The sequence below is a fragment of the Patella vulgata genome, chromosome 3, assembly GCF_932274485.2.
Source record: "Patella vulgata chromosome 3, xgPatVulg1.2, whole genome shotgun sequence".
NCBI lineage: Eukaryota > Metazoa > Mollusca > Gastropoda > Patellidae > Patella > Patella vulgata.
In genome coordinates, this window is record NC_065881.2 from 85,225,416 (window position 1) to 85,248,863 (window position 23,448).

The 23,448-nt window shown below is 34.3% G+C and overlaps 1 protein-coding gene across 2 annotated transcripts in view; it reads right to left on the minus strand.

Moving 5' to 3' along the window:
- Window positions 1-2,349: 2,349 nt before the first annotated feature.
- LOC130010333 (deoxynucleoside triphosphate triphosphohydrolase SAMHD1-like) overlaps window positions 2,350-23,448 on the minus strand; it is a 49,064-nt gene continuing 27,965 nt past the window's right edge. Inside the window, exons 9-16 of one of the 2 annotated variants that reach the window (XM_056100040.1) lie at window positions 22,499-22,590; window positions 21,813-21,875; window positions 18,765-18,957; window positions 14,720-14,794; window positions 12,789-12,917; window positions 12,191-12,325; window positions 11,895-11,936; window positions 2,350-5,454 (exon numbers count right to left, since the gene is read on the minus strand). In XM_056100040.1, the coding sequence (XP_055956015.1) occupies window positions 5,452-5,454; window positions 11,895-11,936; window positions 12,191-12,325; window positions 12,789-12,917; window positions 14,720-14,794; window positions 18,765-18,957; window positions 21,813-21,875; window positions 22,499-22,590 (732 nt within the window). In that variant the 3' untranslated portion in view covers window positions 2,350-5,451. Of the gene's footprint in view, window positions 5,455-9,738; window positions 9,891-11,894; window positions 11,937-12,190; window positions 12,326-12,788; window positions 12,918-14,719; window positions 14,795-18,764; window positions 18,958-21,812; window positions 21,876-22,498; window positions 22,591-23,448 lie in introns of those variants that run through there. The other variant, XM_050543048.2, reaches the window with a different exon arrangement.

Genomic DNA, 23,448 nt, shown 5'->3' on the forward strand with positions numbered 1-23,448 from the left:
ACAAAAACTTAGGCCAAGAGCTAAAATTTGTACTCAGATTTTAATTCATTGCATCCCTATTATAGCTTAGTTTACGTTTTCTTGGGTGAATAAGAAGTGTTATGAAATGTTCTAGAAGAAGTAAATATACAGAATGATGATAAGGACAAAAAGTTGATCTCAAGCTGAGAAATAATATATCTTCATTTCATATATCATTTTAAGATTGCATGTTCTTGCAGCTTTGTTTTTTCAAATCTTTGTAATTTAATCAAATAAGTATGTTTGTTTATTTAAATTCTTGCCAAAAATTATTAATTATGTATATTTTGGGTGACTTCCATATACTACCACTACTACTGCAGTTAGAATTAGGGGGGGGGGGGTTCTGGCAGCAAGTTTTATGAAGCTTTTAATGTCCTTTAAACATCCACTGTATTTAGGAAATCCTTAAGATAGATAATACACGACAAGGGTTTGGGTTAGGTAACCATGACACTAGTACCCAGAATCCCCATTACCAGTAAATGAACTTTCTCTATCAAAATGACCACCCCAACCTACCTGATCGCCTCCCCATTCGTCCATGATTTTAGACACCACCAATAGTATCGAAGTATGAATTGATCATGAGGGCTTTTTTTATCATGAAATACAGGGTTTGTTTCAAAATATTGTTTTGTGTGAAACATGGGTCAATAAACATACATTTTTATTTTAGTCAAGTTTAATTACAAAAGAAATGATATATCATGAGTGATTTTTATGTTTTAATTAAGTTTAAAGACAAAATTTTCAGTTTTCACTCTGTCGAAATGCCGAATCTTATTTCTAGCTTTTCCTTGGAAATAATTGCATTTTAAACTTTTGCTGGGAAAAAAAAGAAGATATTTTATAATTAAGTACCGTAGTTCACACCTGGTTTGTTTTTCTGTAGTTTGTTAGTTTTGAGTTTTTTTTGTAGTTTTTTTTTTTTAATTAGAATTGTAAACATTAAGATCGCGTGAACATGATGCATGTTTACAAGTTATAGATCTGACGTAATGTTGTTTTTTTTTTTTGTTTTTTTTTTAATAATTCGTATATTATATACATATTATATTATGTTCTGTATATTTCTCTCTTAATCCTCTTATATATATGTATATCATTAATATATATATATATATTTATATATATGTATGTTTATTGTCTTTTCTCTGTATAAAAAGGATATAATCTTAGCTATTACCTCAATTGTTATTTCTTAAAATGCAGAGCAAGGCCCGTTGGAAAGGGCCTGCACTTTTCAGAGGGCTACTCCCCTTTTGTAGACCGGGGTTGGATGGCCGAATGGTTAGCGCGCGTGCGTTGTATCATAAGGTCTGTCATTGAGTCAGCTGGCGTGGTTTTGAATCCCCGGTTGTACGTGACAAGGAGTAGGGCCGCCAGTCCACCCCTTGGATTTTCTCTGGGTCCTCCGGTTTCCCCCCACTGTTAAAGACCCCTACGCACAAGCGAATTATTGAAATAAAATTGAACCATATGTTAATCCCGAAATGACCTAGTTTGTGTTGAGTGGAGTTAAACTCTCTCTCCCTTTGTAGAGTCAAATGGAGACCCCACTGAGAAGGATTATTGTTCCACGCCAAGGGACTGTTAAAAGGGGTTTGTCCCTCCATCACACACTCTGGCTTTTGCTTGATGTAGAAATTACAAACTTAGTAATTTATTAACTTATCAATTTATTAATTGAATGTCTTGACTGAGTTTGATAAGTTAAGCAGAAATAAGTAACTTGATTTGTTGGTTCTATGGGACTCTTGATTCTAACTGGGTGAGTGATGAAACTTGGTGCATGGCTTCTTTAAATCAATACCTTGATCAATTTCGATAATGACCATTTTCTGCTTGCGTTAAACTGAGTGATAAACCATTTGAGTGCTTGATGCTTTCTGAAATGAGAGTGGGTGGGTGGCCGAATGTTTAACGCGTATCCGTGGGTTTCTGGATCCTCAAACTGCTAAACGCCCCTACGCACAAGTGAATTATTGAAATAAAATTGAAGCACATGTTAACACCCCATTTTTCAAAATGTTCTCACCGGACCCCCGGGTCCTCTCTAAAAAAACTTTTCAGCATGCACCACCCCTCCTGTAATAGAACATAGAGCAACGCACATTACATACGTGTGTCCCTCCCAGAACAGAACTAAGAGAGAGACAAATGGGGTTTAACGCCCACTCGACAGAAACCAGGTCATTTCGGGACTAACACACCGTTTATATTATAATGTATATGTTATGTGATGATTTGTGTCTGGCAAAGTCTGTGACAATGGCTCATTTTCATGGCCTCAGTTTTAACGAATGAACACAAATACAATTAAAGTATAAGAAGGCTACTTTATTTATCATGAAATAGAAATACATTTTAAAACAAACACAAATTTATAAAACATTCAAGAAAACGTGAATTCCATGGAACAGAATATTAAAAGATTTAGAGACAATATATTATTAAAAGATTTAGAGACAACATATTATTAAAAGATTTAGAGACAATATATTATTAAAAGATTATAAAATCAAGCTACAACAAGCAACTAATATTTCTGTCATCTGAGAAAATTTACACAAGAATCGGGCAATGTTGTAAACTTGGGAATTATGGCAGAAAGTTATACACTGTACACTTGAAGTGATTAGAAATTATGTATTGGAGCACAATGTTACGTATAGGCTGGGAGTTATTAGAAATTGGGTATTGCAGCCCAATGTTATGCATGGCCTACATCGGGTGATTTTAGAAATTGGGTTTTGCAGCACAAAGTTATGTACAGCCTACTTCGGGTGATTTTAGAAATTGGGTATTACAGCACATAGAGATTTGTCATCACACAATATTTTAAGTATTTTCCATTCACCGACAACAAATAATAAAAATTTATTTTTGATAAAACGATTTACATTAAAACAAAATCTCAAACCGCTGTATAAACATAACAAATTAACTTTTAAACTTTATAAATTTACATTAAAATTATTAAAAATACTAAAAGCAACTATTAAACTTGATGAATTTACATTACATTTATTAAATATAGTAAAAGCAAATATAACGAAAACTGTTGTACACATATATCAGATTGGTCTTTAAAACATACTATTAAAATTATCAAAAATTGTAAATATAACTAATAACTAAAACTGCTGTATACCCATATAAATTAAACCATTAAACATTGTAATTTGCAAAAGAAACTAACAATTAAAACTTCACAAAAAAAATATTTTCTAAAAATATAGGTTTTAAGAGCAGGTTCAAAAGAGTTCAAATTGTCAGTTATTCTCAATGGAGATAGTATGCTGTTCCATAATTTAGGTGCAAATATGCTAAAAGATCTATACCCATAAGCTCGCGACGGTTGAGGACAAATGGGTGTGTAAGTTTTGTGTCATCACCACTTCGAAGTGTCCGGAAAGGTTGATCAACGTTGATAAGTTCTAGAGGATAGACTGGGGCGGTCTCACAGTTATTGATAAGTTCTAGAAGATAGACTGGGACGGTCTCACAGTAATTAATTAGCTTGAAAATGATGCACAAAACTTTGAATTCAACTCGAGCCTCAACTGGTAACAAGCGGACTGCCTGTAGGATTGGCCGTGGCCTTCTTATTACGAAGTGCACGGCCGCATTCTTCAAATTGGCACCCATAACTGCGATAGACCAGCTATTACAGTAATGTAACCAAGATGAAACAAATGCACGTATAAGTTTCTAGGTATTAACCTTCATTTAAAACTTCCTGATCTACCCAATGCACCACAGAGTGTGACGCTGGATTACATAAGCTGGTGATATGGATGTAGATTGTTCCAGTCCATTCCATCATTTCTCACAGATTCCTGACAGAATTAGATGCAGTAACAAGCACAAACAAGTATATGGATGAATGCTAAGAATAGTTAAGAACAGGGATGCTATTTCAAAATTTTGCACGTTCTGAATAATGTTTATGGTTAGTACGAAAAATTAAACCTTGATGAGAAACATACTATTTCGGTCTTACTGTCAAAATATTCCGTACGAATCGTTACCTATTATTAAACACCTTTAACATTTTTTCCGTAATGAAACTACGTCTTTTAAGTCTCCATATAGAAATTCCCATGGCACTTTCGTAGTAAGAAATGCCATGTATGATTTCCGTCGCACAGAAATCATACACGGCATTGCTTACTACGAAACTAGTAAAATGATTGATTTTGGCGCGAATTATGTGTAAAATGTCACGTAGGTCAATAACTGACACGATAATACGCAGAAGTGGGCTATGCCGTTTTACAAGTAATTAATTTTAAAATACCAGTTTCTAAAGAAGAAAACCATGTTTAGATATCATGAACTATTCTTATCACGAACGTTTCGATTGCGTTTTCTATTGTACAAACCAAGGCAGGTACTGAAGCCGGCACGGTAATTAAATATGAAAAATAGAGAGGATCATCCAATATTGTGAACTATTCATCAACATTATCCAGAACCCGATATTCTACATAACATAATAAATATTATTAGTTGAAGTCCATTAAAGAGAATGAAAGCCTTTTGACCTTATTTCCTGAAACAAACGACGACTTCTGGTGAACTAATTCTGGACTTCTAATTCTAATGACAATTTAGATCATTAATGCTTGATAAGTGTGTACTGTGCAATCTTGTACAGTTATAGATTGTCCACAGATGTTCCGCCTTACTATTAAATGTGTGTCCCTTGCCATTTAAAGATACATTATGGGAGATCAGATAAAGAGCTGACAGTTCTCACTATAATAGTTAAAAACTAGATAATGTAAAGGCAATTGGCTGAAAATTTCAGTCAAATTGATCCACTATGAACCAGGATTTTAGCGATGCCATCGAGAGTTGATTATGGTCTGGATATGTTAATTAATGTCTGATTAATAATGTAGATAACATTTCAGGCCTAAAGAAAGACCTGAAATAGGCAGATTTAGCTCTTACATATGTTTAATGAGTTCCCCATCGTTTATTAGAGAAAACCTAGTAAAAGTAAAAGCATGAACAGGAACAATAAATAGATATTAATACTGTAATACAATAAATATATACTAAAACTGTGATACAATAAATAAATACTAAAACTGTAAAGCAATAAATATATACTAAAACTGTGATACAATAAATAGATACTAAAACTGTGATACAATAAATATATACTAAAACAGTAATACAATAAATAGATACTAAAACTGTGATATAATAAATATATATCAAAACTGTAAAACAATAAATATATATTAAAACTGTAATACAAAAAATATATACTAAAACTGTAAAACAATAAATAGATTTTAAACTCTCAAGCAAATAATTTAAAAGAAATAAATTAAAAAAACACACACACAAAAATGTCTCAAGTCCATATCATCTTTTTCTTTAAATCTGTCATCTTTATTCTGTGCTGGTTTACTAGAAAGAAAAACAAGAAACCTTTCATCTATTATTGTAAAATACAGATATATGATGTATTATAGGTCAGTGAAGGTCCATTTTGGATATCCCTTTGCTAGAGGTGCAGGACACAGGGTCTAACATGGAGCAATGTCTAGTCATTTAGGGATAATTGACGTGCATATAAAAGAACCCTGGACAGTTGACATTCAATGAAGTGTTGAAATGTGATGAGGAGTAGGCGAAAACTCTACTGCCAAGGCACAATTACCTTCATAGCACACTACATGGCAAATTCCTGTCTTCATCACCCCAACAAGTAAAACGTTAAACCCAATTTCATTGCCGTCGACCAGTCCGTCTGCACGTACAGAAGTACGTCCGTCGTCCACAATTCCTTGTGAACATTCTACATTTTTCATTTGATTGTTTTCAATATTGTTGCTTACACAAGTGAGATGAAGAATAATTTCATAATTTCCGTTAATTTCTTCTGGAGTTATCGCTCTTGTTTCACTGTGTTGGACATTGTGAACACTCTAACGACAAAAGTTATTATCCGATCTGTATGAAATTTATATGCATCAATTATATTTCAGCAATTTCAGTTAATTAGTTCTAGAGTTATGGCCCTTGTTTCACTTTGTTGAACCTTATGGCGGCAAATAACGACAAGGGTTATCATCCGATCTGTATGTAATTTATCTACATTATTTAAGTAAGTAAAGCGAAAATAAACTGTCGAATTTCAACAATTTCTGTAAATTATTTCCAGAGCTGAGGCCCTTGTTTCAGTTTGTAAAGCGTTGTGAACACTCAAACAACAAAAATTATAATCTGATCTGTACGAAATTGTCTTACCTACAAAAAAATAAATATGCGACAACCGTTGTCGACCACGCGGACGATTTGGCTGCTGTGGGTGTTCGTTTCGTTGCTTGGCAACCTATCTTTTCATTTAGGCGCATTCATATACAGGGGTCTTCATTAGACCAATTGGCACAGAAAAGGAGGTTCAACTCAATTTCATTTTTTCATTAAGGTGAATTTCCATACATGGGTCTTGGTTCTTGTACCCTTTCCAGAACACTAGATTCCACTTCTTATTAACTTGTGTAGATAACACACAAGTAGCTAATAACTGTTGTTATTAGAAAATGTTGAGGACATTTGTTATTAGAAAATGTTGAGAAAATTTGTTACTACAAAATGTTGAGAAAATTTGTTATTACAAAATGTTGAGAAAATTTGTTATTACAAAATGTTGAGAAAATTTGTTATTACAAAATGTTGAGAAAATTTGTTATTACAAAATGTTGAGAAAATGTGCTATCAAAAAGTAAATTATTATTCTAACATGATGATCAAATTTGTTATTAAAAAGTGAATTTCTAATTATATTATATAAGACAAAAACTGTTATTATACAATGTGAACATTGTTATTATACAATGTGAACATTGATATTATACAATGCGAACATTGATATTATACAATGCGAACATTGATATTATACAATGCGAACATTGTTATTATACAATGTGAACATTGTTATTATACAATGTGAACATTGTTATTAAACAAGATAAAAAAAAATTGTTATTATACTACGTGAACATTGTTATTATACATTGTTATCTGACGGTCCCATTTCACTCGCAAAGAGATACACTGTCAAAAGTGAAAATGGACGTTTTTTATTTTTGTCTTAATAATGAGTAATTGCTCCACCAATCCTCAGACATTCAGCAATTCGTCGTGATATGCTCCTAATCAACCGTCCAATCACGATTCTGGGCAATCTGACTCACTCCTCTTGCAGTGCCACGACCAAATCTTGCAGTGTTGTCGGTTGACGTTGACGTCGACGAACACATCTCCCGATCAAATTAAACTAAAGCAAAGATACGCTAAACAGAAAATCTTATGCAAGAACAGATAGGAAAGCAAACATAGATATGATAAACCAGCAAGCGGCAGTTTTCATCAACCCTTCCTTGACGTGTCAAATTTGACAATGAACCCCTCCCACGTGTATGGAGCTATTGCGTGTCACCCATGCAACTCCGTGATTCTGTTGGGGCGATAAGTTCTTCATCTGTGAACATACTCTCAAACCATTCAAGTGTTGATGACTATTTATCATATCACAACCTGCATAGGTATTTGCATTTCAATATCCCCTATTTTTGTTTGAGTACATATGTTGTGTGACAATTTGTGTCTTATTCTTTAAGTGGCATTTGTGTCTTACCAAGTCTATGACGGGTGCCTTATGTCCAGGTTTGACACAGAACTGCAATGTCTTGACCCACGCTGAACCAATCTTCATTCCTTGATTTATAAAAACTTCCTCAGCTTTAACCAATGAACACAAACACAATTAAAGTATAAGAAGGCTACTTTATTCATCATGAAATATATTTTAAAACAAACACAAATATATAAACAATTGAATTGTATGGGACAGAATATTAAAGATTTAGAGACAAAATATTATTAAATGATTTAGAGACAAAATATTATTAAATGATTTAGAGACAAAATATTATTAAATGATTTTGAGACAAAATATTATTAAAAGATTTTGAGACAGTAGACAAATATTATTAAAAGTTTTTGAGACAATATATTATTAAAAGATTTAGAGACAATATATTATCAAAAGATTATACAATCAAACCAAAACAAGCAACTAATATTTCTGTCATCTGGGAAAAATCAGGCATGTGCGACGCTGCCTTACATAAGCTGGTGATATGGGTGTCCATTGTTCGAGTCGAATCCATCATTATACCCTGATTCCTGACAGTTAGATGGAGTAACAAGCACATCACCAATCCTAACAGTACAATTTGATGGATGAATGCTGACGTTCTTAAACCTTTATGAGAAACATACTATTTCTGTCATTGATCTCAAACACACAGGTAAGTTTATAATAACCAAAGTTAAGTAGTTTGATCATAATCGAAGAAATCCGTTTAAAATTTACGATGGTTCAGACAGTAGTTGAAGTCCACTAAAGGGAATGGGAGCCTATTGATCTTATTTCCTGATGCGGACGACGAATTCTGGATTCGGTTAACCCCAACCAAAAATGTCCGACGTGCAAAATTTTTAAATAGCATCCCTGTCCGTACCTATCATCCCTTCTATAGATCATTAATGCTTGACAATTGTGTACTGTGCAGTCTTGTACAGTTATAGATTGACAACAGATGTGTCCCCTTACTATTAAATGTGTTCCTTGCCATTTATGTATACATTATGGAAGCGCTGGCAGTTCTCACTATAATAGTTAAAAACTAGATAATGTAAAGGCAATTTGCGGAAAATTTCAGTCAAATTGAGCCTCTCTGAACCGAGATTTTAGCGAATGAATTTTGGGCCTAGCCTCTATCATCATTACTAAAGTCTGTCAATATGTTTCACAGAGATCTTTTAATATCTCTGTAACAGATGACTGTTTCGACACGTGGCGTCACACATTGGTTCAATAGCGCGTGCATTGTTTACATAAGACGTTACTGATTCGGGCTAAATGGCGAATTTTAATTATTTTAATACCCATTTACACTAAAAAGGAAATGATTTTTACCTACAAATAATTCAAACGTCTTTATTTATTTTTCTAATAAATGAAAAAAATGTTTTAGAATTTAATTTAATTTAATGGGACTCATTAAGTCGCATCGATGTCATCCTTATCAGTGATTGTAGCGGCCTAGCGAAAATTCACTGCTCATCAGTGTGATAGTCTGTACGATAAAAACATAGTCTCGATTATCCAGGTTTTCATTTAATTATCAATGAGCGTTAGGCAGCAAATTCTAATCCAGAAAATATCGCAGGCTAGCGATGACATCGAAAGCTGATTATGGTCTGGATAAGTTAATTAATGTCTAATTAATAAATTAGATAAAATTTCAGGCCTAAAGGAAGACCTGCAATTGGCAGATTTAGCTCTTGCATAAAGTATGTGTGTATGTTTAATGAACTTTGAGGGTAAACTTACTTATTAAATGTGTATCTCCTAGCCATTTAATGAGTTCTCCACCGTTAATTAGAGAAAACCCAGTAAAAGTAAAAACATGAACAGAAACAATAAATAGATACTCAAACAGTAATACAATAAATATATATACTAAAACTGTGATACAATAAATAGATACTAAAACTGTGATACAATAAATAGATACTAAAACTGTGATACAATAAATAGATACTAAAACTGTGATATAATAAATAGATATCAATACTATGATACAATAAATATATATTAAAACTGTAATACAACAAATATATACTAAAACTGTAAAACAATAAATAGATTTTAAACTCTCAAGCAAATAATTTAAAAGAAATAAATTAAAAAAACACACACACAAAAATGTCTCAAGTCCATTTTATCTTTTTCTTTAAATCTGTCATCTTTATTCTTTGCTGGTTTACTAGAAAGAAAAACAAGAAACCTTTCATCTATTATTGTAAAATACAGATATATGATGTATTATAGGTCAGTGAAGGTCCATTTTGGATATCCCTTTGCTAGAGGTGCAGGACACAGGGTCTAACATGGAGCAATGTCTAGTCATCTAGGGATAATTGACGTGCATATAAAAGAACCCTGGACAGTTGAAATTCAATGAAGTGTTGGAATGTGATGAGGAGTAGGCGAAAACTCTACTGCCAAGGCACAATTACCTTCATAGCACACTACATGGCAAATTCCTGTCTTCATCACCCCAACAAGTAAAACGTTAAACCCAATTTCATTGCCGTCGACCAGTCCGTCTGCACGTACACAATTCCTTGTGAACATTCTACATTTTTCATTTGATTGTTTTCAATATTGTTGCTTACACAAGTGAGATGAAGAATAATTTCAATAATTTCCGTTAATTTCTTCTGGAGTTATCGCTCTTGTTTCACTGTGTTGGACATTGTGAACACTCTAACGACAAAAGTTATTATCCGATCTGTATGAAATTTATATGCATCAATTATATTTCAGCAATTTCAGTTAATTAGTTCTAGAGTTATGGCCCTTGTTTCACTTTGTTGAACCTTATGGCGGCAAATAACGACAAGGGTTATCATCCGATCTGTATGTAATTTATCTACATTATTTAAGTAAGTAAAACGAAAATAAACTGTCGAATTTCAACAATTTCTGTAAATTATTTCCAGAGCTGAGGCCCTTGTTTCAGTTTGTAAAGCGTTGTGAACACTCAAACAACAAAAATTATAATCTGATCTGTACGAAATTGTCTTACCTACAAAAAAATAAATATGCGACAACCGTTGTCGACCACGCGGACGATTTGGCTGCTGTGGGTGTTCGTTTCGTTGCTTGGCAACCTATCTTTTCATTTAGGCGCATTCATATACAGGGGTCTTCATTAGACCAATTGGCACAGAAAAGGAGGTTCAACTCAATTTCATTTTTTCATTAAGGTGAATTTACATACATGGGTCTTGGTTCTTGTACCCTTTCCAGAACACTAGATTCCACTTCTTATTAACTTGTGTAGATAACACACAAGTAGCTAATAACTGTTGTTATTAGAAAATGTTGAGGACATTTGTTATTAGAAAATGTTGAGGACATTTGTTATTAGAAAATGTTGAGAAAATTTGTTATTAGAAAATGTTGAGAAAATTTGTTATTACAAAATGTTGAGAAAATTTGTTATTACAAAATGTTGAGAAAATTTGTTATTACAAAATGTTGAGAAAATTTGTTATTACAAAATGTTGAGAAAATTTGTTATTACAAAATGTTGAGAAAATTTGTTATTACAAAATGTTGAGAAAATTTGTTATTACAAAATGTTGAGAAAATGTGCTATCAAAAAGTAAATTATTATTCTAACATGATGATCAAATTTGTTATTAAAAAGTGAATTTCTAATTAAAAATAAAACACACTTATATGGATATACTACTTCTGAATTTATTAACATGCTACGTTTCGATACACATACAGATATCGTTTTCAAATTATTTGCTTGAAAACGATATCTGTATGTGTATCGAAACGTAGCATGTTAATAAATTCAGAAGTAGTATATCCATATAAGTGTGTTTTATTTTTAGTGAAATCTATTTCTATATGTCTTATAAGGATTATGAATTTCTAATTATATTATATAAGACAAAAACTGTTATTATACAATGTGAACATTGTTATTATACAATGTGAACATTGATATTATACAATGCGAACATTGATATTATACAATGCGAACATTGATATTATACAATGCGAACATTGATATTATACAATGCGAACATTGTTATTATACAATGTGAACATTGTTATTAAACAAGATAAAAAAAAATTGTTATTATACAACGTGAACATTGTTATTATACATTGTTATTTGAACATTTGTTATTATAAGATGTGAAATAATCTAAAACATTTGAATGAAATGTATATGTATTAATACCCCATTGGTAGCTTCCTCGAATCTAAAACCCCCTCTGATAGTCTGAAAAATAAAACAAATTAAAATTTGTAAAAAAAAAAACCTGGGATCTCCTATTTATTGGGTCAGCCCGTTACTCAATGAGCCACTGTGGTTTTCTCACATATATAAATAATTACAGAATAAAGGATCGTTTTTCTTCATATAAATTCTGTGAAACTGAGTTTATCAGAATCATGCAGATTTGACTTAAGGATTCGTCCATCCAGAGAATTTTACCCAGATAGCAACATCAATACAATACAATAAATAACTACCTCTGGCGTCACTTCGTTGTCATCACACCATTGTTTAAAAGCTGATTCGGCAGCCTGTATGGTTTTTTTATCCTTTGCCTTGCAGAAGATACGAATCATGTCTACTTGAAAATGCGCTGGAAGCATCTGGGGGCCCTGAAAAGAATATTGGAAATGAAATGAAATAAAATGAAGTGAGGTTTCAAGATCTACTTTCTGCACCAAGTGGGATGATAACGACTGGAATACGCCATGCGGTGTGCTAGAAGGGAATTTGTGTTGGATAGCAGCTTTTCCAATTACCCCAGAATAGATGTGATGTATTAGAATAAAGGGGCGTTAACTCTGACACAAACTAAGGCATGAATTCAATACAGGGTTTTTATCTGACAAGAAGTAGGACTGGATGCCTAACCCCATGGGTTTTTCTCCAACAAGTGGTTTCATATACTTCACCACTGGTGTAAAACTTTCTAGCCCAGTTGTAAACACTCCCAGCTCTGATGCAAAATAACATTTCAGCCCCTTATACCCAACTTACATATGCATACACAGAAGACTTCAATAAATCAAACCTATCTATAAATAAAATCAAAGATATGCGTATGTAAAATCCTACCTGGTCTTCACAGAGTTTTAAACATTTCTTAATGGGACCGTCTTCAGTGTCATGATGTTTGGGTTTCTCGTAAAATCTGTAATATCTAACTGGATCTTCATCTTTCATACAATAGTCATAATGAACACGCTGAAATAATGAAGGATATATTGGAATTGTATCCGTATAATATATCTGCAGTTAAGACGTCCAATAGGAAGCCCCACGGGCTGTCACATTTTTATTCTTTGCATATTGTGGTCATTATGACCAAACATTTTGGTTAAAACGGCCAAATAAGATTCAAAACGGTTTATGTAATATTTATTATTCTTTATCAGCTTTGGGTTCGTACACCCTTCCATTAAACCCTAGTCCTACAAGAGGCGGAATGCCGTTGGAATGAACATTCTTTGTATATTCCTTGATATTGGATTCTAAAACTTCTGACTGCATTCTTGTGGTCGGCCCGCATGTTTTGCTGATGCTCACAATATTCGAGGTGCATTCGAAGTGGAGAAATATCGAATAGCATTCGAATTATATTCTAAATACACCCTGACTGCATTCTAAATATTCTTATAGTATTCCAACAACATTCAAATCATTTCTGATCGCATTGGAGGGAGAATCGAAACGGCAAGCTACTTCAAATCATGCCAGAATGTCCCGAATGCTTCTCAAATGAGCCGGAATGCACCTCGATTGCTATCGGAACCCATTCGTGTTACATTCGAAGTGCATTTGAAATATTCAAGTTGCATTCGAAATATTCTGACTGCATTCCAACAGCAGTCGAAATATTCTAACTGCATTCTAAACAACAGTCGAAATATTCCTACAGTGTTCCAGGTACATTCGAACTGCATTCGAGACTAAAAGGAGCCAAATCACCATCCTTTGCCAAATAGAAATAGACACAAATGGGTCGCAATGCATATAATAATGTAATATGAATGTACATATATAAAAACTTATTTACATTCAATCGTTTCTGTTTTTAAAGGACAATATTGGTGTCGGTCATTATAAAATATGTGATAGAGCTCGTTAAATACATCCCAAATATAATTTTAACACAGAGATCATTGCTACGATAGCTGAGTAACAAGCACGTGAAGAAACGGGAAGTGACGTCAAACATGACAAACACAAGTTGTCCTTCTATATAACAGACTGAAGTAACGAGCGGTAACAGACAAACGATCGAATTTCATTTCACTGATAATTCCACTGATGTTGAAAAGTTATTATATGGGACTGTGCCAATTTTAAAATGTTTATTTTGTCTTAAATATTGGATATCAGAAGCCCATCTTTTCACAATAAGATAATATCAATGTCGATTTAAATTGACTAAACAAGTCGTGATATTGAGTTAGTGACTTGCCTCCTTTAATAGACACGAAATGTGCAAGAATCATTTGAGGTATGTTTGAAGCGCATTCTAAGTATTCGAACGGCATTCTTACAAAGCTGTATGAATTTTGGTCAATTTGAAATCTCCCCTCCTAATAGGTGTGACGGGGCCTTTACTATCGCCAACCATATTACTTTCTGTTTTTTAATTTGTTTTTATTAAATACAAATTCAATGTAATTTAAACCTTTATATAATTTATGTTTATAATTTATTTAAACAACGTATTTGTTTGTCTTAAAATCCCACAATTACGTAGGCTAAATATTTATTGAATAATCAGATAAATAAATTATAAAGCATTTATTGAATAAACAGTTTTTAAAAAAAATTGATCAAATATAAAGTCGAGTTTTCAGATCCTATAATTATAAATTGAATAATCAGATAAATAGAGTGGCACAATTTTCGTCTGAAAACCGGACTCGGCTAATAAAGATAACTGGCTAGTACTTTGATATTAGCATGGAAGACATCTTCAAGAATAACTTTTCAACACATAAATAAATTGATAAAACTATAAATAAACTAACCGACAATGTGAGAATATCGGGATTTAATTGATCATCTAAATCAGCGATTTCTTGTGGCACTTTCTTCTCCCTTTCCTGTCAAATAAAAATGTTAGTTGTAATGCTCACACAAATATTAGAATATGTATTCGATGTGAATTAAACTAAGGCCAAATAAAAAAATAAATTCTGTTTCTTAGACAGTTCTGCCTCACTTAAAGTGAACTAAAGATAAGAATTTTCGTTCAGTCAGGGGACATAATCTATCATGCCAATATCGAATGAACCAAGATCTTTGGGATATAAACCTATAGTTCAAGTTCCAGCAAAAACTCTGACCTCTAGAGGGTTCATTAGCTAAAAACGTGATTTTTCGTAAAACAACGGGTCCGATATGTAGTGCCTTGAATTGTGATGTTTATGAGAAGTTATTTATCCCATTAGCGATCTTAGGACAAAGTAAACGAGAGCATCGCTCCCGCTGCAATATGGTACTTATTAAAATGGAGAGAATGAAATGACTGCAATGACTGTAATATGACAAGGCCGGGCAAAGAAGGCTAGCCGTTGGGTTTGTTTCGCAAAATTTACAGACTAAATATTAACAGAGAAGTGGCTATGAATTCGCCCCAGGGTTCATATACTCTTAAAAAAAAGTAGGGGATATTCTGAAACAATACAAAACTGCGGAAATGCACTGCTCTTTTTATTAGAGGTAACCAGTGTATGTTTAATAACAGGCCAATTGCCTACACATGAACATAAACAGTTTATTTTGGCGGCTTATCTGACGGCCCGATTTCACTCGCAAAAAAATACACCGTCAAAAGTGAAAATGGACGTTTTTGATTTTGAGTAATTGCTCCACCAATCCTCAGACATTCCAATACCCCAATCACGAGTTGGGGCAATCTGACCCACTCCTCTTGCAGTGCTACGGCCAATTCTTGAAGTGTTGTCGGTTGACGTTGACGTCGACGAACACGTCTCCCGATCAAATTAAACGTAAAACACTAAAGCAAAGATACGCTAAACAGTAAATATTATGCAAGAACCGATAGGAAAGCAAGCATGGATAGATAAACCAGCACGCGGCAGTTTTTATCAACTTTTCGTCGAAGTGTCAAATTTGACAATGAACCACTCCCACGTGTATGGCGCTATTGTGTGTCGCATGTGCAGCTCAGTGGTTCTGTTGGGGCGCTAAGTTCTTCATCTGTGAACATACTCTCAAAGCATGTCAAGTGTCCATGACTATTTATCATATGCAACTTGCATAGGTATTTGCATTTCAATATCCCCTACTTTTTTTAAGAGTATATATAAATAGTTGCTGTATTTACGGTATAAGAATAAATATGCAAATTTGCAAGATGATCCATTCAGAATTCCACAAAAATTGGTCGTGCCTCTGCCCCTGGGCGTTGGACATTGAACAAAATCTGTTCATAATTGCAACCTGTAGAGTATTTACAGACAAAATAATTAACATGCACCAAAATAAATAATTGCTATCCTTACAGTATAAGGAATAAATATGCCAAGTTTCAAGATGATCCATTCAGAATTCCAACCTGTAGCCCCCCCCCCCCCAATGTGTGTGGACATGGACCAATATGATGGTACAACCCTATGATGAATAATGCCGAAACGGGTCCAGATCTGTTAATAATTGCAACCTGAAGATTTACAGACACAATATTAACAAAAAGTGGGTGTGACACTGCCCAAGGGGGATGGGTCATGCACCAAAATCAATAGTTGCCGTATACCAAGTTCCAAGATAATCCAGAACTGTGGCCTTCAGGCGGTAAACACAAAAAACGGCCGTGGCTCTGCCCTTGGGTGCCTGGAATGCCCCCAAAACAATAGTTGTCACCCTTAGGCTCTAAGAAAAGGAATACACATGCCAAGTTCCAAGATGATCCATTCAGAATTCAGAATTGCTTCATGCATACGAGAAACACAAAAATGGGACATGGCTCTACCCTTGAGGGTCGGGACATGCACCAAAATCAATAGTTGCCAACCTTAGGCTATCAGAATACATATGCCAAATTCCAAGAAGATCCATTAAGAATTGTGGACTGTTGGCGACATACAGACACACAAGAAAAGTGGGTATGGCCCTGTCCACGGGGGTTGAGCATTCACAAAATACAATAGGGATCGTCCTCAGGGTATAAGGAATGGGCATGCTGAGTTTCAAGAGGATCTATTAAGAAGTGTGGGCTCCAGTCTACACACACACACACACACACGCAACTTGGGCCTAGTTGTGTCCCTTGGAATCGGGTATAAGGAATAAGTATGAACAGTTTTCAGTACGATTCATAAAGAAATGCAGCCTGTAGACGACACACTGACACGCAAAGAGAACATGGGCGTCGCTCTGCTCCTGGGTTTTGGGCATGCACCAAAAACCGTAGGGATGACCCTTATGGTATAAGCAAGGGCTAAGTGAGAGGGACGTAATGACGTGCTTTGCGTCTTAGGTTTTTGGCCCCCTTGAGTTATTGCGCCCCCTCTAAAGTGGCAAAAGAACACGCGATTTAAATGCGGTTTTCAACATTATAATCATAATCATAATGCTCAACCAGTGTCAAACATAACCGTTTATCAGATATACTACAAATGTACCCTAGCTTGTTAAACACAGCCCAATATTACCCGGTGGCAATGGGAGAGACCAACACCCCCCCCCCTTTCCCGCATTCACATATAAATATTGTTTTTTTAGACCCGGACAGGATCTTGTTTCTCAAGCAAAATCATGAGTCACCATGCCCTTGGGTATAAGGAATAAGTATTCAAAGTTTCAAGGTGATCCGTTCACTCGACACAAAACAGGTAATTTCGGGTAACATATGGTTCAAGGACAGCTGTCTAGTCGTTCGGATGGAACGAAAAACCGAGGTCCCGTGTACAAATTGGCGTGCACGTAAAAGATCCCTTGGCAGTTGGAATTCGATATAAGAATAGGCCGTAGCGCCGCTGCCCGGGCAAAATTTCCCTCATAGCACACTGTGTGGCATATGTCCGTCTTCATTAGCCCAATTTAGGAGCAAAACAGTAGGACGTTAAACCCCATTTCATTTCATTTCAGTAAGAGGAAACCGGAGGACCCAAGGAAACCCACGAAGATGGATAGGCGATCCTACTCCTTGCCACGTACAAAAGGGGAATCGAAACCACGCCAGTTGACTCAATGGTAGACCTTAAGATACAACGCGCACGGGCTAGCCCCACCCCACCACCGTCAGACGAAAAACAAACAAATACAAACAATGGTCATCTTTAGGGCATAAGGATTGAGTATGCAAAGTTTCAAGACAATCCATTAAGAATTTCGCCATGTAGGCGATCCACAGACATACACCATCACACATACACACACAGAGATAGGAGTGAGGGCATAATACGTCCAGATTATGATTGTGGACGTTTAAAATACAAAAAACTTCATCAGATTTGTGGGGAGGTCTGTCCAAGAACCAGAATATCTATTTTTTAGGGCATAACATAACTTGATTGTTTTTTGGGGTTTTTTTTTGTTATTTTTGTTTGAAATATCAACTATTATTAAAGTTGCAATTTCATATTTTTAAGTCATATTTTTAAAATGTATTAAAATAGAGCCTTAAAATAGATGGTATCTATAAATAGTCCTACCTTGTTAAAGAATAATCCTATTAATCCTATATTTCACTATTGCCAGTTGAGAAATTGGCAAAAATATCATTTTCATCTTCAAATTCAAACGTTTGAAGGTAACTACTCCATGGTGGAGAATAGAAAGCAAGGGGGGTAATTGGGTGGTAATTGTGTTATTATTTCCGTTGTGAAGATTTTTAAGAGGGAGAATTGTGTTATTATTTCCGGTGTAAATGAGTTTTAAGTGTGAGAAAGATAACCTATGATCGTATAATAGTGGGTTGACAACCTATTGAGCAAAAGACATAGAAATAATTATGTTTTGACTTTCTTAGAAAATATGAAATTGTAACTTTAAATCAAGGAAATCTGTAAAAGTAAACAAAAATATCTGTTCGTGTAAAGGTATCACCTTATCTAGATGTTCGGGACGCGGCGCCAAGCCAACACATTTGTATAACTGACGTTTCTGGATTCTATCAATCAGATCTCTGGCACCTTGTAACTCTGGTTCTGTCGACCACATTATTCGCTGAAAGATTGTATCATCCAGTTTCTTATACGCCACCATATCGTCTATACATTCACGTAAACGTCGTGGCGTACTGAAAAATATTTTAGACCATGAAGAACTTGCATATATTTTTTAATGACACCGAAGTCTTAAACATCAGGGGTCACAATTTTGTCCTTGGACATTTTCGTGTGTCCTAAAAATTTAAAATCTAGAAATAAGCAAGTCTAAAAACAAGTCACAACTTAGTCAACAAGCGGTTGCCATGCATGATATGCTCACATTTTGCAAGAGGTGGACAAAGAACAGAGAAAATCAAAAGGTTTAATCCTCTCATTGTCACCATGCTTCACATCGAATTTGGAAAAAAATCAGTTCAAATATAATTTACCATTATAATATAATTTGCCATACACATACTTACAAATGCTCAGTTTTAAAAAAAAGTGTTCTTATTGATGAAGACTATAGACCATTTAGGAGTTTTGGAATCAAACAACATATTGGATTTTACAAAAATCAATCAAATCGATATTCAGTCGCCATTTTAATTCCGATTTTCAAAAAATTATTTTTATATTGCACCTAGTCAAATTTCGATTGTTTACTTCCGGTTTCACTTTGAATTTTGTTCGACTTTTCACATTCTAGATGGCGACTTCACCTTTCAATGACCTTTGACCTTGCTAATTGATTGTTGAAGTGACAAGGCGTGAGTTGACGTGACATGACATACCGAAACACGTCAGTATTCCTTTGTATAAAAGTTCAATTTCTAGTTGGAATATCAGTCAAAAAATGGTTCACTTCCGTATTTGCAAAGGTATGATGAAGCAATCATCGAACTATGCACCCCCTATGTAAATGGTACACATTACTTTTTCTATTTTCTATCTTCCTTTTCTCGATAGGATCCGTCAACAAAACAGGTCTACATTCCTTCCAAGTAGGCTAGGCGCCCCTAAACAAGTCTTTATATTGTGGGATGACGTTATAATATTTTAAATCGCCGTCCGCCATCTTAACATGTTTGCGAAGAATCTAACTGATGGCCCTGTCTTTAATGCGATTATCTAGCATGGATATTTGACTTTTCTTAGTTAAATGTTAAATAAGCAACCCGAGTACATATTAACCTGGAGTAAGTAGTATAGGGGGAACTTTGGTGGTATTGCGGCACTTTGGAGATGCGGCACTTTGAGGTATGCGGCACTTCAGGAGATTTACAAATGATTGTGTGACAACTACGTAATTTGAATGGTTGACAGAGAACATCTGTATGGTTGTTCTATTCATATGAATGTGGGTTTGAATCACAACTCAACATAAGGATGAACCTACACAGGTCCCATATTGATAATGCCAAAAATAGAATGATTCCACTAAATAAACACTAAGATACATGTGGAAAGGGAAAATTTAGGGTATTCCCCTTATATAAATTCAACTGGTCGGAAAATAATTTGCTAGAAAATAAAGAACGGCATTTTATTAACAAGTGTCCCCCTAAATTAAATGCTGCATAATTTTCTATTGTGATTTGATATTCTAAAATATTTATATTTGATATTATTATTGTCATGTACATATTGTCATGACGTCATGTAATTGCTCACTATCTCATTATTAAATGCCTGATGAAAGCGCTAGCTAAGATGAACTTAGTTTTTCTTTCTAAATTTTGGAAAGTGAAAACTAAAAAATCAAATTAAATACTGCCACCCAATCGGTAAATAATTTCACCAAATTCATATAAATCAAAATAAATTTTAAAAAACAAAATAAAAAAAAATAATGAAAAATAATTAACGAAATAAAAAAAATAATAAAATCTAAGAAAAAAATAATGAATGAAAAACATAAAGAATGAAAAAAATTGAATAATGAAAACAAAAATTAATTGTATCATGAATAAAAATTGGTAAAATAATAAAAATAATAATAATAATTAGATTATAAATAATTAACTAAATGAGCAAATAATTAACTGAATGGGCAAATATAAATAACTACGTTGTGACTGGGATTTTAGGACATTTGTTGGTCTATGGGACGGGGCGACGACGGAAAAGACGCGGGCGGGTCGGGGCGACCGGTGGCCATGCGTGGATCCCACACAATTCAAACGCACATTCATATCAATAGTACAACCATACAGGTGACCTCTATCAACCATTCAAATTACGTAGTTGTCACATGATCATTTGTAAATCTCCTGAAGTGCCGCATACCTCAAAGTGCCGCATGCTTGAAATTGCCGCATACCTAAAAGTGCCGCATCTTCAAAGTGTCGCAATACCCTCAGAGTGTGCCCTATACTACTCACGCACCATTACTTTAAATGTGATTAACATTAAATATTTATGTAATGTATACACATACTTTTTTTATTTAGTAAAATATATAAAATATATCTTGGCTGCTCCACTCGACACAAACTATGTCATTTCGAGACTTGCATATGGTTCAATATTTATTCGAGGATTCGCTTCCGCGTAGGGGTCTTTAGCTGTGGAAACCTGGGGACCCGGGGAAAGACCATAAGGTTGGTCAGGCGACTCTATACCTTGTCACGTACAAGCGGGATATCGAAACCACACCACCTGTTTTAATGACAGACCTTATGGTTTCATGCGCACACGTTAAACCACTAGATTCCACCTCCCACTATTTAAATTACAAGCCCATTTTTAACTCTCTAGGTCATCGGATGACTGTGATATTAATTGCATTAGAACACATAACCATTTAACCAGTTCGGCGGTTTCAATCAGTGCATAAATCTTCTCAAACCTTTAAAGGCTAATATCCTCGCTAATATCAGGATAAAGTAATTTGAATGAAATTGACAATATATTCATTTGCAATTATCTAATTGTAAACTATTATAGAAAGTATAAACTATTTAAATCTTACATAATGCATCTTTAACAGAAATATACTTACTTATCTTTACCGGGAAATGTAAAAGTTTCACAATCATCAGCTATTACCAACGCATCTACAATCCTAGTTTAAATAGAGAAAAACCAACAAAATAATATCACCATAACAACAGATTATTATAACTATAACAACAGATCATTATCACCTTAACAACAGATCATTATCACCATAACAACAGTTTAAATAGAACAACACAAACTGTTGAAATCATAGAAATGAAATGAAAAGCCTTTACTGTTCTACTCACTCAAGTATCATGCAGCGTTTTTTGAGAGAAACGTTTCCCGATGATTACGATCATATCAAGTAGACTGATCTGTAAATTTACCTGTACAGCTACTTGTTTGAAGAACGATGGTTAGTATTGTTTTTTATCAAATAGTCAACATCAATAAACCTACAACCCTTTTATTACGTTTACATTCTCGGAAAGGAATGGATTATTCCATAATTCCACATGTTTATACACCAACATTTGATGTCCTCATCAATGGAGTAAACCTATCGAAATCCAAAGCTATATGCAACAATTTTGGTAGTATTTCTACCTCCGTCAACAATATCCTTTTTCGAATTTGCTGAGAATCTTCAGGTAACCTTAGGGAAACCCCATAGAAGTTCAGGCAATATTTATATCAATGTAGAAGCTTAAGTAAAATTTATCTATTTGTAAGATTTGTACTTACATGCACTCTACAGCCTGTGTAACAACATGCTTACACGCTCGACAATGTAAATTTTTACGGGTGTGAAACATTTCATACAGATTCTCAGCCTCCTGTCATAAAATTAAAAAAATAATAAATTCGGAACATAATCCAAATTTTAAAAGCATTTTAAGGATACAGCAATTTCTACATAATAATTAATCATTTTCCCAGTAAACTACAAATCCTAAAACCATTTCAACATGTGGTTGCCATGGAAGCTGCGCCCACATATTTCAAGAGATGGACAGAGAACATTCTAAAAAAACGATTTCGTACAATAAGGGGCCATAAGCCTGGGTGTTACAGTCCAACATGCGTCAATATCAAACGAAACCGAGATCGCTGGATATAAACACACAGTGTAGAATGTTAAGCCATGTTACCTTGATAATGGGCGTCCTTGCCGAAGGAATTCCCACCAGGCTTCGCTAGTAAGAACTCGATTCCACATGTCCTTATAGTTGGTAAGAGAACCGTATTTCGACGTATTGGAATTAAATTCCATTTCAACGATAAAAACTAACGTTTTTCAACACACCAGAACGCAATGAATGTACAGGGAAACAATGCTGTAAGGTAAACAATGAGGTCACTTAGGAACGTCATCCCAAACTTAGACTGCCTGTCTAATTCCTACATCGACGATTTTAGTCGAAAACAGTGAGTATGCTTTTAGAAATTTTTAGATATATTATGTTCTCTTCCATTGTCATATTGAATGAAATTAAATATGTTTATTTAGCTGTTCTGTGTATGAAAGATGTCAAACCTAATAAGAGCCGACTCACAAAATAGTCCTCTAATTATTCAATATGGCGGCGCCCATGAAAGATAATTTCACAGAGGCGGTTTTGTCTGCGACGACAAATTTAGGAGTATCTAACCTTGTTGTGAAAGATAAACAGATTGAAACTCTAAAGACAGTT